The following is a 15,834-nucleotide window of genomic DNA, read 5'->3' as shown; positions in this document are numbered from 1 at the left end:
CACCGGTACACCGGCGGTATGTAGGGGCATAGGAGAGCGCAGGACAGCACCGGTACACCGGCGGTATGTAGGGGCATGGGAGAGCACAGGACAGCACCGGTACACCGGCGGTGTGTAGGGGCATAGGAGAGCGCAGGACAGCACCGGTACACCGGCGGTATGTAGGGGCATAGGAGAGCGCAGGACAGCACCGGTACACCGGCGGTATGTAGGGGGCATAGGACAGCACTGGTACACCGGCGGTATGTAGGGGCATAGGAGAGCGCAGGACAGCACCGGTACACCGGCGGTATGTAGGGGGCATAGGACAGCATCGGTACACCGGCGGTATGTAGGGGGCATAGGACAGCACTGGTACACCGGCGGTATGTAGGGGCATAGGAGAGCGCAGGACAGCACCGGTACACCGGCGGTATGTAGGGGGCATAGGACAGCATCGGTACACCGGCGGTATGTAGGGGCATAGGAGAGCGCAGGACAGCACCGGTACACCGGCGGTATGTAGGGGCATAGGAGAGCGCAGGACAGCACCGGTACACCGGCGGTATGTAGGGGCATAGGAGAGCGCAGGACAGCACCGGTACACCGGCGGTATGTAGGGGCATGGGAGAGCACAGGACAGCACCGGTACACCGGCGGTATGTAGGGGCATAGGAGAGCGCAGGACAGCACCGGTACACCGGCGGTATGTAGGGGGCATAGGACAGCACTGGTACACCGGCGGTATGTAGGGGCATAGGAGAGCGCAGGACAGCACCGGTACACCGGCGGTATGTAGGGGGCATAGGACAGCATCGGTACACCGGCGGTATGTAGGGGCATAGGAGAGCGCAGGACAGCACTGGTACACCGGCGGTATGTAGGGGCATAGGAGAGCGCAGGACAGCATCGGTACACCGGCGGTATGTAGGGGCATAGGAGAGCGCAGGACAGCACTGTTATAAAATGGTGTAAGAGAGTATAGGACAGCATTAATATAATATCACTGTATAAGCATCGGGTATTATAGTACACACATATAGATAAGAGCCTGGTATCGGGTGCTCCCTTTGTACGACCTAATCTGGCGTTTATGTACATTTGCTGCGGTAAATCCTCCGTTACCTTCCTCCTATCTGCTATCAGCATGTGACGTTACAGATTCCTGATAACGGGGAGCGTGATGTGACTAATGGGGGAAGGGGCTTATTCCCTAACGCCTGTGACCTCGCTCAGAAACTGATGATAAGTATATGAGCCCATAGCAGGTGTGATGTGTAGTAATTCCTGACGAGTCTCAGTGCCGACAACAATCCCTGATTATCATGTTGTGGAGAAATGAAACGTTACATGCGCTGTATCCCGCCGGGACAGGGCCGGGAGCAGGACTGACTTCCAACTGAATCGGGACATTAATGCTGATGGATTCTGGTTATTAAAGGTGCTTTTTTCACGGCTGGATTTTCGCTGACGTTGGCATATTAAAAGATGACAGACCTGGGGCAGGAAAAACAACTTGATAAGGGGCTCTTGCTGGGGGAAGCTCGCAGACCACACTTCACGTCAGATGAAAGTGCCATTTATTTTATTTATAGGCATTTACCGCTGGCTCCAAGGATTCATAATGTAGCGGAGATATTCACTGCTCATGGCTTAAACAATTGCGCAATGCTCGGCCGCTAAAAGGCCCTTTATTTCATTTGTACTAATGGCTGCTGGAGTACTCGGCTCCGAGATACAGTTCTTTAATTTAGCTCGTCCAGTGCTATTGTTATTTATGGCAGCCGGTATCCGCATTACACATATACTGAGATACAAGAACACAACCTGATTACTGTGTATGTCTGTATCACTGCCATCGGTATTGCCATGTACTCTGGATATTAATATGAAATTAGTAACGGTGCATGGCGCCGCAGCATTGCCGCTAATGGGCAGATCATGGACCATTCATCTAAGCCAGTGGTTCTCAAACTCGGTCCACACAGGTCACATTTTCCAGGTCACCCAGCAGGTGCACAGGTGTATTAATTACTCACTGACAGCAGCGGCTTCTGGCCCCTTACCTGAGGGGGGCTAACGCTGTTGCTATCCTGGGTCCCGGCGCCTGCTCTATAAATCTGGCAGGCGTCGGGGCGGCGCATGTACATGAGCAGCGGTGGCGCCAAGCATGCGCACGCTTAGCACCAGCTTCTCGGGGCTGCAAACAATGCCCTGTAGGGCTGCCTGAAAGGCAGAGGAGCCGCTCTCTGCTGCAGCCCGGACTGGCAGTCCCAGGGGGAAGAGACACCTCCCGCTGGCTGCCTGCCGACAGCGTGATTGGCAGGTGGCACTTCCAATGGGAAGCCACCTCCAGTCACAGGGAAGCCAGTGACTGCACTGGCCCACTGAACAGTGGCGGATTTTACTGGGGGGGAGGGGGGGTAGCTGCAGCCTCGCAGCCCCTAGGTGTAAGATTCACCACTGCTCACTGACACATTTTAAAATATCCACAGGTGGAGCTAATTATGTCACTCGTGATTCTGTGAGGAGACCTGGAAAACATGCTCTGTTTGGGGTCCTGAGGACCGAGTTTGAGAGAACCTGTGATCTAAGCCAAATTGTTGTAGAATGTTTGTAGTGCGGCTTTCTCCTGCCTGTGATGTGGTTTCTGCACCTACCCCCCATTTCTAGTACCTACCTACCTCAGACTCCATGGGGCAGATGTACTAAGCTCTGGAAAGTGATAAAGTACCAACCAATCAGCTCCTACCTCATTTTTTTTCAAACACAGCCTGTAACATGACAGTTAGGAGCTTAGTGGCTGGTAGTTTATCACTTTCCAGAGCTTAGTACATCTCCCCCTCCCGTGTTCTTTAACCGTATCCCTCAGTAGAGGTCCACAGAGCAGACTGCTTGCTACAGTAGTTTGCTCTTCTGCTCCACCGGAGGTTTCTGTCCTCCCTGAGCTCGCCTCAGGTCACCTGCGTTACGGGTTTGACAGGTGTACCGCCCCAGTCAAACTCCCCACCAGCCACCGTCCCCAGCTACTTATCTCACGTTGTTTCATTATACCCTGGCCACGGAATACAGCCGTGACATCGGAAGGTAACTCATGTATCCCAGTCCGCCGGCAAAATGACACGTGCCGATTGCCAGATAACCAGGCGTCCCAGATGAAGTGAATCATATCCGCACTGGATTTTAAACCAGCGAAGCAATCACTGGTCCTGCAGGTGTTGCGATATTGGGCTGTGGGGTTCCACCATTAGTTCTTGTCCTGTGTTATATTCTTTTTATTGAAGGATGTGTTGTCACACAGATGTACAACTTCTTATTACCCGATACTAACTGAGAATAGTGTAACGTTTATTTCTGCATTGGCAGCGTTCTACTTGGAAAATAGTTTGATCATTGGCCGGCTGCCTCCGGCAAAGCACTTTCTCCTGGTCTAGAACGTAATCTGTGATCCTTTCTCCTCCTTACATTTGTCTCCTGTAATTACAGGGAGAAAAGGGTCCTCAGGGGCCCGCTGGGCGTGATGGCATCCAAGGTCCTGTTGGTCTCCCAGGTCCTGCTGGACCAGTTGGGCCACCGGGTGAAGATGGGGATAAGGTAAGTGGAGTGAATAACCGTGTGGCTGCAATGCGCAATTGTCTCAGGGCGCATATCCCGTGATCTGTTACCGCTCAGGTTACCCTACATATGGTGAAACGCGGCATCGATTCCGCCGGAAGATAACTTTAACTTTCCATTGCCCAGGGTGAAATTGGCGAGCCAGGACAGAAGGGAAACCGAGGTGACAAGGGGGAACAGGTACAGTGTGTTTCCAGGTCAGCTTTAATTGTTTGCCTCATCATAAAACAGTTCAGATATAATGATCATTTCTCTGCCTGCAGGGACCACCCGGGCCATCAGGTCCCCAGGGCCCAATTGGCCAGCCTGGTCCATCGGTGAGTAGATCCCGAACTGCTTGTACACTGACATTGCGGTTTCCAAATAATCAGGTAATTAATTCTGTGCCTTCTGTGTCATCACAGGGAGCTGACGGAGAGCCAGGACCGAGGGGGCAGCAAGGACTCTTTGGGCAGAAAGGTGATGAGGGTCCTAGAGGTTTCCCCGGCCCACCAGGTCCAGTTGGATTGCAGGTAATAAATACAAGCACATTAAATACATTTTATCACCAAGCAGTGGTGATAAACTAAATCCACTGTGGTCTTGCAAGCTATAATTACAGAGGAACCCAAATACTTCTGTAACATTGGTGACTACTACTAATAATGATGGAGAAAAATAAAAATCTTCCATGAATTGTTCACGTCTCCTCTTTGCTAGATCCTATTTTTGTACTATATCTTACTGCCAGCCCTAGCATCCCATCCTTGTCTTACCTCCTGTCCCAGTATCCCATCTATGAATCTTACCTCCTGTCCCAGCATCCCATCCATGTGTCTTATCTCCTATCCCAGCTTCCCATCCATGTATTACCTCCTGCCCCAGCTTCCCATCCAGGTCTTATCTCCTATCCCAGCTTCCCATCTATGAACCTTACCTCCTGCCCCAGCATCCCATCCATGTCTTATCTCCTGCCCTAGCATCCCATCCATGTGTCTTACCTCCTGCCCCAGCTTCCCATCCATGTCTTATCTCCTGTCCCACCTTCCCGTCCACGTGTCTTACCTCCTGCCCCAGCATCCCTACCATGTCTTACCTCCTGTCCCAGTATCCGATCCTTGTCTTACCTCCTGTCCCAGTATCTCATCTATGAGTCTTACCTCCTGCCCCAGCATCCCATCCACGTGTCTTACCTCCTGCCCCAGCATCCCATCCACGTGTCTTACCTCCTGCCCCAGCATCCCATCCTTGTCTTACCTCCTGTCCCAGTATCCGATCCTTGTCTTACCACCTGCCCCTGCATCCCATCAATGTCTCTTACCTCCTACCCCAGCATTCCATCCATGTGTCTTACCGCCTGCCCCAGCATCCCATCCACGTGTCTTACCTCCTGTCCCAGTATCCGATCCTTGTCTTACCTCCTGCCCCAGTATCCCATCTATGAGTCTTACCTCCTGCCCCAGCATCCCATCCACGTGTCTTACCTCCTGCCCCAGTATCCCATCTATGAGTCTTACCTCCTGCCCCAGCATCCCATCCTTGTCTTACCTCCTGTCCCAGTATCCGATCCTTGTCTTACCACCTGCCCCAGCATCCCATCCACGTGTCTTACCGCCTGCCCAGCTGTCCCTCGCTGCGCTGTGTCCATGGCCTCAATATTTACTGACCTCAACACAGTGCGTCTTTCCACCATCCAAGGCCTGATAGGTCCTACTCTACATTACCCTTTATAATATGGACTTGTAGATTATTACGGTGCTAATCTCATTATTGGAACATTGTCCTGTGATCTATAAATAGATATATTCCAGTTGCTGATGTACCATTGTTTATGTCTGTGCCTTGCGTAGGGTCTGCCTGGGCCACCTGGAGAAAAGGGAGAGACAGGAGATGTCGGGCAGATGGTGAGTTCTTGTCTCCTGTGTTTGGAGAAGACACGTGAGGTGTTAGATGTAATGCGTGACCCGATTTCAACATATGTACTGTACACAACACATCCCTTATTACATAGCTCCTCGTGCAAAGATTAACATTACTGTGCCATAAAGACAGGCAATAATAATACTAATATGAGATTATACAGAAAAAATGAATTGTATGTATAATAAGATAGTACTCTATGATCGATTGATAGATAGATGTGAGATAGATAGATCTCTGCCTGTAGACACTCACCAATAGAATAGAACATGTTGTGCTGTTCCAGCTGGAACTATGTTTCGTTTTTTCTTTTTCGTTATTTGCAACCATGTTTCATCAAATTGTCAGGGTCCCCCTGGTCCACCCGGCCCTAGAGGCCCCAATGGTCCCCCTGGAGCCGATGGTCCACAAGGTCCTCCTGGAGGAATTGGCAATCCCGGTGCTGTTGGAGAGAAGGCAAGTGTCCTTCATAGTAAATTATTACATTGGAAGTTATGGACCTAAGTGGCTTTCTGTAACCTATGATTTTCCCCTCATATTGACAGGGTGATCCCGGAGAGGCTGGTGAGCCTGGTCTTCCCGGAGAGCTTGGACCTCCTGTAAGTATAAAAGAGATGCATCTTCCAGTAGACATGTCATTGTACGGTCTTTATTCTAATAAACCAAGGCCCCATCCATCAGCCTGTGTTGTGTTTGTCCATATGAAGTATGGATGATGTTACTTTCTTCAAATCTTCAGAAAGATTGAAGTTCCTTTTGGAGTTTTCATCTTTAGGACTAGCGGATCATCATGTCTTCGCACGCGAGCATATCTCGCCACAGCCCCTTGCATCTCATAACAACCTACGCCATGTCACCACAGCCCCCTGCATCGCACCAGTGTCACCACAACCTCCACTGCTGGGGCCCAGCCACTGGGATGTGCTGGGAAGGGCAGGAGAATCATGGATGAGAGATTTGTATTGCAGCTAACATAAGCATTATCAGCGGGGGCTGGGACACCTGAGCTTTTTTCCGCAGCCTCCATGCACACCCCTCCCCAGCTGCCGAACATGGCGATGAGCATTGTACCCTGTATTTCCTGGGCTTCCTGTTGAGCTTCCTCGTTGGACATCAGAATCTGATGGTTACTAACCATCAATGTTTTTGTTCCAAAGGTAGTGTTTTTACCGTTTGTTGGTGGCGGTCCGATGTTTGCCACCATTGAATGGAATCATTTGATAGTGTTCCGATAGTTGTTTGTTTTTGTTAAATTCCTGATAACTATGCCTCCCCTGACTCCTTCCTGGCTACTGAGTCTGCATCAGGGCATCTTCATAAGTTCGTCGGAGGCGGTCTCTCTCTGTCTGCCTCAGACGTGACCCATTTCAGTTCCTGAATCCCCCCTCTCTCTAGGCTGCTGCTAAGCAACAGGGCACATTACTATTTGTGACTGGCTCAGTTTCAGCTGCTCTCTTGCTGTTTCAGCACCCTGGACAGCTCCTATGCAGCAGCTTGGTGCAAGATTTTTTTCTGTGACTTGCTTCACTAAAATCGGGACTGCTCGGCACCCTTTTGTCACAGATGAATGGTTCATACATCTAAACCTTCCTCAACCAATGCTGTATAGAATAGTGAAAACCCCATCAAAATCTGTCCAGTGGTTCGAGAGATTAGCCCGAACAAACAGGCAGACTCCTAAACCGGGGACTTTATTTTACATATATAGACATTCATTTAAAATGTTTTGTCAAGAACACTTTGCTTTTTTTTTTTTTTGCATAGGGCCCTAAGGGTGAAAGAGGTGAAAAGGGCGAAACAGGTCTTCAAGGGACAGCTGGACCACCTGGTCCTAAAGGTCCACCTGGTGACGATGGCCCAAAAGGTAGCCCTGTAAGTATTTCCTATATCTGAGCTATATTAGGCTGTAATAGAGATTAAAATCAGTGGATCATCTCTCGTTTGTTTGTAACATCTTTCTTTGTTTCCAGGGTCCAGTTGGATTTCCTGGGGATCCTGGTCCTCCTGGAGAATCTGGCCCAGCTGTAAGTGACTCCCACGGGTGCAGACACCTCTATTCAACGGCATAGTCTTAAAACGCTCAGATACCAGATCTGATTCATTTTGAACATCACTATCACAAGACTAGTGAACTGAAGACCAATGCTGCAAAATGTGAAGATGAGGGCCTACCTATACGAGATGAGAATATCTATTGTTAAATATTTCCTTTCTTTTATATTTCAGGGTCAAGATGGGCCTCCTGGTGATAAGGGTGACGATGGTGAAGCTGGTCAGACAGTGAGTATCATGTGTATTGTCTTATTTGTCATCATATTTAATCACGGTTGGCAACATCATGCTCTGCTTTCTGCTTTTCAGGGATCTCCAGGTCCTACAGGAGAGCCTGGCCCATCTGGACCACCAGGGAAGAGGGTGAGTAACAATATCTGACACTTCAATGGTTACCAAACTTGCACCTAGAAACGCAAAGGTCCAGAATGATTGCCTTTATATATTGTAGACTGTTGATATCTCGTGTTGTATTGCTTAATGGTTTGGTCTTCTTTCATAGGGTCCTCCTGGTCCAGCAGGTCCAGAAGGACGACAAGGAGAGAAAGGTGGAAAGGTTAGTCAGGCTCCTTTTGTGACTTATTGCTCTAAGCATTTAGCATGCCTTAACAACCTTATTTCTTCTGCACTAAGGGTGAATCTGGCTTAGAAGGTCCTCCTGGAAAGACCGGTCCTATTGGTCCTCAAGGATCTCCTGGGAAACCTGGGCCTGAAGGTCTAAGAGGAATCCCTGGACCTGTGGTGAGTATTCCCATGGAAGACCTGGGAGGATGAGGGTTTGGTTAATGATGTTGATATAATGAATGCCTGAGGATATAATTTCCATTTATTTTAGGGAGAGCAAGGTCTGCCAGGTTCACCTGGTCCCGATGGCCCGCCTGGACCAATGGTAAGCGCCATCATTTCATTCTGCTCACTAGCGCCAACAGTGTAGTTATTATCCCTTATGTATAAAGCCCTGACGCACTACACAGCACTGTGATTTGAGGGATCATAATACAAACAAAGGACAAGATACAGTACATAAGGATGACTCTGCCCAATGACATGACAGTATTAGAGGTGGTATATAAGGGAGCGGAATAACAGTTGCTGATGCTGGTGGAGGAAGTGCGGGCACCTAGTGCAAGGTAGAAACGCCATCAGCCACCAATATTAAAGCAGCGACTGGAATCCTGAGATAAGGAGAAACAGCGGATAGTGATTCAGTCATTATAGGAATCGGCTGATATCAGATGCGGCTGTCCCTCATCATTTACATGGACCAAACCTTGTTCATCTTCTAGATGTGGTAAAGGCCCTTTTGTCCTGCATTGGCACAGTTGTGCATATCTGCTAGCTCTGTGTATAGATGTTTGCCCTCATGACGTGTGGTGGAAGTTCTACCACCACAAGGATCTACGTGGCCACCACATAGGCCACGGATATCCTCAAGGGAGGAACCGAGATGACAGCAGAAATCATTCATCATGTCGACATTATCAACCTTTTCACTACATCCTGCTGCTGAAACGAGAGATTCCTCCAGCAGATTCCTGGGGTGATGGACGCTTATGCACTTCTCAAATTTCCAGCTAACTTCAGCATTGTCTTATATTTGGGAGACGGACTAAACTGCAGCCATTGTTCGCTGCGGCCATACTCTAGCACATGACTAAATATACTACAGACTCTTCCCGAAGCCGTGTGTGGGGGGTTAATGTACCGCTCCTGTTCCTCTAGTGGTTCTAATGTGACATTGCCGAGGACATAGAATGATCGCCAGTTACTGACGCCCCTTATTTTGGGGGCTGTGATAACTAGGTCAGACACATTATTGGCTGTTTAATAACGTTGCTATCGTTGTTACAGGGCCCCCCAGGTCTGCCAGGATTAAAGGGAGATTCAGGTCCAAAGGGTGAAAAGGTAAGTCCCCTCCTCTATACTACTTACCTACACGCTTGTTCAGCCGACATTTTTTTTTTTCCATCTACCATTTAAGTCACTAATTTAAACGGTACAAATGGTACTTTTTATTTATTTGTAATTTCAGTGTTAGTATCAAATAATGCCCAGGGGGAAATAGCCCCATATTAATAAAAATAAAAGCGTTTAAGGAGAGATTTTATGAAGAAATGATACGTTTTTTTGTGATTGCACCGATGGTGTTTTCCCTTTGTATTATCAGACAGGAAACGGCAATACGCATCCTGTCCACTTCCCAGCAGCCCCATAACCCAGTTTCCCAGCCCCCTTTATTCCCGATGGTGCAGCGATGATGTATAACTTCCTTGTGGTCAGCGTACCCTCTATTACAGATTAATCTGAGCACTCCCCGTATCGATGTCCGGCGGGTAATGTACTCCGGATACATCACTCTTTCCCTTTAGTGCTGCCTTATACAAAAACAATATTTCATACAGTTCTTATTTTTAGCCATCCCTGATGAGTGTAATGTAATCAAATGTAATACATACCCCCCACTCCCTCCCGGCCAATTCCAGTAGCTTTGATCAGTCTTATTATGGTTCATCCATTCGGGAAAGTCGTCCTTTAAACAGTGAAAATAGAAGACAGAAACCCCGGGAAGTGCCAGGCTTGGAGGTGTCTAAGGGAAAATGTGATAACGAGAATACATTTGCATATTGCATAGGATAAGATTAAAAAGAGAATTTCAGTTTAATAGTAAGGTGACCCTGGAAAATTCCCCACAACACCCTAAATATGCAGGTATGAAACGCAACTATTTTTCCCTCGTGTGTTAAACTAAAAATCCTAACCGAGATCTTGTTTCCATCTACGGAGTTTTCATTCATTATAACGCACAAGTGACATTAATACTGTCAGTGTATAAACTCCTGCATGTTATATACCAGCTACATAGTGTGGTATCCAAACACTTGTGCAGGACAGAGTATAACAGACTGTAACCTGCACTATATATAATGCCTGGTCCTTGTACAGATATATAGCATCCCAGCTGTATTATTATAGGGACAATAATAATAACAGACTGTAACCTGCACTATATATAATGTCTGGTCCTTGTACAGTTATATAGCATCCCAGCTGTATTATTATAGGGACAATAATAATAACAGACTGTAACCTGCACTATATATAATGCCTGGTCCTTGTACAGATATATAGCATCCCAGCTGTATTTTTATTATAGGGACAATAATAATAACAGACTGTAACCTGCACTATATATAATGCCTGGTCCTTGTACAGATATATAGCATCCCAGCTGTATTATTATAGGGACAATAATAATAACAGACTGTAACCTGCACTATATATAATGCCTGGTCCTTGTACAGTTATATAGCATCCCAGCTGTATTATTATAGGGACAATAATAATAACAGACTGTAACCTGCACTATATATAATGCCTGGTCCTTGTACAGATATATAGCATCCCAGCTGTATTATTATAGGGACAATAATAATAACAGACTGTAACCTGCACTATATATAATGCCTGGTCCTTGTACAGATATATAGCATCCCAGCTGTATTATTATAGGGACAATAATAATAACAGACTGTAACCTGCACTATATATAATGCCTGGTCCTTGTACAGATATATAGCATCCCAGCTGTATTATTATAGGGACAATAATAATAACAGACTGTAACCTGGTCCTTGTACAGTTATATAGCATCCCAGCTGTATTATTATAGGGACAATAATAATAACAGACTGTAACCTGCACTATATATAATGCCTGGTCCTTGTACAGATATATAGCATCCCAGCTGTATTATTATAGGGACAATAATAATAACAGACTGTAACCTGCACTATATATAATGTCTGGTACTTGTACAGATATATAGCATCCCAGCTGTATTATTATAGGGACAATAATAATAACAGACTGTAACCTGCACTATATATAATGTCTGGTCCTTGTACAGTTATATAGCATCACAGCTGTATTATTATAGGGACAATAATAATAATAACAGACTGTAACCTGCACTATATACAGTATAATGCCTGGTCCTTGTACAGTTATATAGCATCCCAGCTGTATTATTATAGGGACAATAATAATAACAGACTGTAACCTGCACTATATATAATGCCTGGTCCTTGTACAGATATATAGCATCCCAGCTGTATTATTATAGGGACAATAATAATAACAGACTGTAACCTGCACTATATATAATGCCTGGTCCTTGTACAGTTATATAGCATCCCAGCTGTATTATTATAGGGACAATAATAATAACAGACTGTAACCTGCACTATATATAATGCCTGGTCCTTGTACAGATATATAGCATCCCAGCTGTATTTTTATTATAGGGACAATAATAATAACAGACTGTAACCTGCACTATATATAATGCCTGGTCCTTGTACAGTTATATAGCATCCCAGCTGTATTATTATAGGGACAATAATAATAACAGACTGTAACCTGCACTATATATAATGCCTGGTCCTTGTACAGATATATAGCATCCCAGCTGTATTATTATAGGGACAATAATAATAACAGACTGTAACCTGCACTATATATAATGTCTGGTACTTGTACAGATATATAGCATCCCAGCTGTATTATTATAGGGACAATAATAATAACAGACTGTAACCTGCACTATATATAATGTCTGGTCCTTGTACAGTTATATAGCATCACAGCTGTATTATTATAGGGACAATAATAATAATAACAGACTGTAACCTGCACTATATACAGTATAATGCCTGGTCCTTGTACAGTTATATAGCATCCCAGCTGTATTATTATAGGGACAATAATAATAACAGACTGTAACCTGCACTATATATAATGTCTGGTCCTTGTACAGTTATATAGCATCCCAGCTGTATTATTATAGGGACAATAATAATAACAGACTGTAACCTGCACTATATATAATGCCTGGTCCTTGTACAGTTATATAGCATACCAGCTGTATTATTATAGGGACAATAATAATAACAGACTGTAACCTGCACTATATATAATGTCTGGTCCTTGTACAGTTATATAGCATACCAGCTGTATTATTATAGGGACAATAATAATAACAGACTGTAACCTGCACTATATATAATGCCTGGTCCTTGTACAGTTATATAGCATCCCAGCTGTAGCTCAGTAAGGGGGTGATTACAGGGGAGGTGGGAAGGGGGGGGTCAGGTGCAGATGGAGCACAGTAAGGGGTGATTACAGGGGAGGTAGGAAGGGGCGGTAAGGCGCAGATGGAGCACAGTAAGGGGGTGATTACAGGGGAGGTGGGAAGGGGCGGTCAGGCACAGATGGAGCACAGTAAGGGGGTGATTACAGGGGAGGTGGGAAGGGGTAATCAGGTGCAGATGGAGCACAGTAAGGGGGTGATTACAGGGGAGGTGGGAAGGGGGGCGGTCAGGTGCAGATGGAGCACAGTAAGGGGTGATTACAGGGGAGGTAGGAAGGGGTGGTCAGGTGCAGATGGAGCACAGTAAGGGGGTGATTACAGGGGAGGTAGGAAGGGGTGGTAAGGCGCAGATGGAGCACAGTAAGGGGGTGATTACAGGGGAGGTGGGAAGGGGGGCGGTCAGGTGCAGATGGAGCACAGTAAGGGGTGATTACAGGGGAGGTAGGAAGGGGTGGTCAGGTGCAGATGGAGCACAGTAAGGGGGTGATTACAGGGGAGGTGGGAAGGGGTGGTCAGGTGCAGATGGAGCACAGTACGGGGTGATTACAGGGGAGGTGGGAAGGGGGTGGTCAGGTGCAGATGGAGCACAGTAAGGGGGTGATTACAGGGGACGTGGGAAGGGGCGGTCAGGTGTAGATGGAGCACAGTAAGGGGGTGATTACAGGGGAGGTGGGAAGGGGTGGTCAGGTGCAGATGGAGCACAGTAAGGGGGTGATTACAGGGGAGGTGGGAAGGGGTGGTCAAGTGCAGATGGAGCACAGTAAGGGGGTGATTACAGGGGAGGTGGGAAGGGGCGGTCAGGTGCAGATGGAGCACAGTACGGGGTGATTACAGGGGAGGTGGGAAGGGGGTGGTCAGGTGCAGATGGAGCACAGTAAGGGGGTGATTACAGGGGAGGTGGGAAGGGGCAGTCAGGTGCAGATGGAGCACAGTAAGGGGTAATTACAGGGGAGGTGGGAAGGGGCAGTCAGGTGCAGATGGAATGTTTTTCACTATCAAAACCAACATTAAAGAAATGTCTTGAGCTTCTGTCACTGTTGGGTGTAAGTGGATCTGACCTATATGTGGCACATACGGGCATAAACACGCCATTTTTACGTGCGTTAGATGTCAGCGGGGTTTCTGTGACGTATATATGTCTAATTTAGAATCAGATCCTACATGTAACATTTCATGCTTCTACCATAGGGTCACCCCGGATTGATTGGTCTCATCGGACCTCCAGGAGAGCAAGGAGAGAAGGGAGATCGCGGCCTTCCAGGTTCTCAAGGCTCCCAAGGATCTAAAGGCGAACAGGTGACATAGACCCCATTGTGTCCTGCAGGTTCCCAGCCCGCAGACATTACACAATCACAGTAATCAGTGTCCGCAGCGCTTTGGCTAGACCATAACCGGGCAGCTCCTTCCAACTCACACAGTCACTTGGCAATGACAGTATGAGATGAGCGACTGGCTGCTTCCCATCATTACTCCAGACCAAATAACGGAGGCCCTTATCTCCCACAATGCACATTAGTAATGAATACAGAGCACAATACACTGATGAATAAATGGTCTATGACAGCAGATGAACACCCGGGAAGTATTTATATTGGCAGCAATTTTGTTTCTTTAATTTACTGTACACAGGCTGGGATCCCAGTTATATACAGTACTGACACCGTGGTTTAACCACTTATTACTCTCTCTGACCACTCAACACTCTTTTCCCTCTTATTACTCTCTCCTATACCTACTCACTCTCTCTTACCATTTATTACTCTCTCTTCCCCCCTTACTACTCTCTTCCCCGTTATTACTCTCTCTTACCACTTATTATTCTCTCCCCCCCCCCCCCCCCTTATTACCCTCTTCGCCGTTATTACCACAAAAAAAAAGTCTCTGGCGCTCCTCTCCCCCCCCAAAGACTATGTTTATCTGCACGCGTCTCTTATAACCTATTGTACCACACCATAATGCTCTTATAACAAATTATGCCACACCGTAATGCCCCTATAACACATTATGCCACACCATAATGCCTCTTACACATTATGCCACATAATGCCCTTAATAATACATAATGCCACACAGTAATGACCTTTATAACACATTATGCCACACGAATACCCCTAATAGCACATTGTGTCACACAGTAATGCCTGTTACACATTATGCCACACAGTAATGCCCATTACATCCCACTGTGAAAGATCTACCTCACCAACCTCCTCTCCGCTCCTGCCACTCAGTCACCACAGCTCAAGACAGGGTGCACAGTTTCTATGTCAGTGTAGAACCAGATTATTGGGAACATAGCGTATAACCTGTAAACTCTGCGTGTATCAAGTTAGTGCCCCTGAGGCTGTGCACCCTGTAGTAGTGCCCATTATGCAGTGTTTCCTGTAGTAGTGATTCTTAGGCAGTGCCCCCTGTAGTTGTGCCCATTATGCAGTTCTTCCTGTAGTAGTGCCCCTTATACAATGCCCATTATACAGTGCTCCCTGTAGTTGTGGAAGTAACAGTTGATCATCTTCCCCCTTATTACTCTTATAACTCTCTCCTCTCCCTTATTACACTAACCACGTTTATTACGCTCTCTCTTTCCCTTATAACTCTCTCTTTCCCTTATTACGCTCTCTCTTTCCCTTATTACGCTCTCCTCTCCTTCAGGGTATCATTGTAATCAGTAATATTCTGACACAGTTTTTGCCACTTACTGTACTACTCTCTCTTCCCCTTCAGGGTATCTTTGGCCCATCTGGGCCTGTAGGTCCTCCTGGTCCTCCTGGATTGCCGGTATGTATTATATTGTGCACGTGCCTGGGATACATCCATGTTCCGTTGCTCTGTATGACTGACAGCTGATACGGATGATGTGACATATTTCCAATCTATTTCAGGGTGGTCCCGGGCCTAAAGGTGCTAAGGGGTCATCGGTAAGTAGAGGACTCCTGTAACTCTCTTCCGTGTCACCTGCTGCTCATCACACCATCTCAATGTCCCATAATTTTCACCAAAACCATCTGCACTTCCATCCCGTGTAAACCTGCAATGTTCTCTTTCCAGGGTCCAACTGGTCCAAAGGGTGAAACTGGAACTTCTGGCCCGCCAGGCCCTCCGGTAAGTGGTAATGCTCTGCACATGAATAGATTCTAGAC

The 15,834-nt window shown here is 46.8% G+C and overlaps 1 protein-coding gene across 3 annotated transcripts in view; it reads left to right on the top strand.

Annotated features, from left to right (window-relative positions):
• Positions 1–15,834, top strand: part of COL5A1 (collagen type V alpha 1 chain) — a 221,930-nt gene that overhangs the window by 167,058 nt on the left and 39,038 nt on the right. For all 3 annotated transcript variants that reach the window (XR_015871843.1, XM_088453033.1, XM_088453032.1), the window contains exons 43-61: positions 3,466–3,573; positions 3,721–3,774; positions 3,858–3,911; positions 3,999–4,106; positions 5,424–5,477; positions 5,842–5,949; positions 6,039–6,092; positions 7,258–7,365; positions 7,464–7,517; positions 7,720–7,773; positions 7,855–7,908; positions 8,048–8,101; positions 8,179–8,286; positions 8,381–8,434; positions 9,397–9,450; positions 13,883–13,990; positions 15,419–15,472; positions 15,577–15,612; positions 15,743–15,796. Coding sequence is in view for 2 of the 3 variants with exons in the window: in XM_088453033.1 (XP_088309159.1) it covers positions 3,466–3,573; positions 3,721–3,774; positions 3,858–3,911; positions 3,999–4,106; positions 5,424–5,477; positions 5,842–5,949; positions 6,039–6,092; positions 7,258–7,365; positions 7,464–7,517; positions 7,720–7,773; positions 7,855–7,908; positions 8,048–8,101; positions 8,179–8,286; positions 8,381–8,434; positions 9,397–9,450; positions 13,883–13,990; positions 15,419–15,472; positions 15,577–15,612; positions 15,743–15,796 (1,332 nt within the window). In the remaining variant the exon portion in view is untranslated. The remainder of the gene's footprint in view (positions 1–3,465; positions 3,574–3,720; positions 3,775–3,857; positions 3,912–3,998; positions 4,107–5,423; positions 5,478–5,841; positions 5,950–6,038; positions 6,093–7,257; positions 7,366–7,463; positions 7,518–7,719; positions 7,774–7,854; positions 7,909–8,047; positions 8,102–8,178; positions 8,287–8,380; positions 8,435–9,396; positions 9,451–13,882; positions 13,991–15,418; positions 15,473–15,576; positions 15,613–15,742; positions 15,797–15,834) is intronic.

Source organism: Taudactylus pleione, unplaced genomic scaffold, assembly GCF_031769625.1.
Source record: "Taudactylus pleione unplaced genomic scaffold, aTauple2 ptg000566l, whole genome shotgun sequence".
Lineage (NCBI taxonomy): Eukaryota > Metazoa > Chordata > Amphibia > Anura > Myobatrachidae > Taudactylus > Taudactylus pleione.
This window is presented reverse-complemented; position numbering and strand designations above follow the sequence as displayed.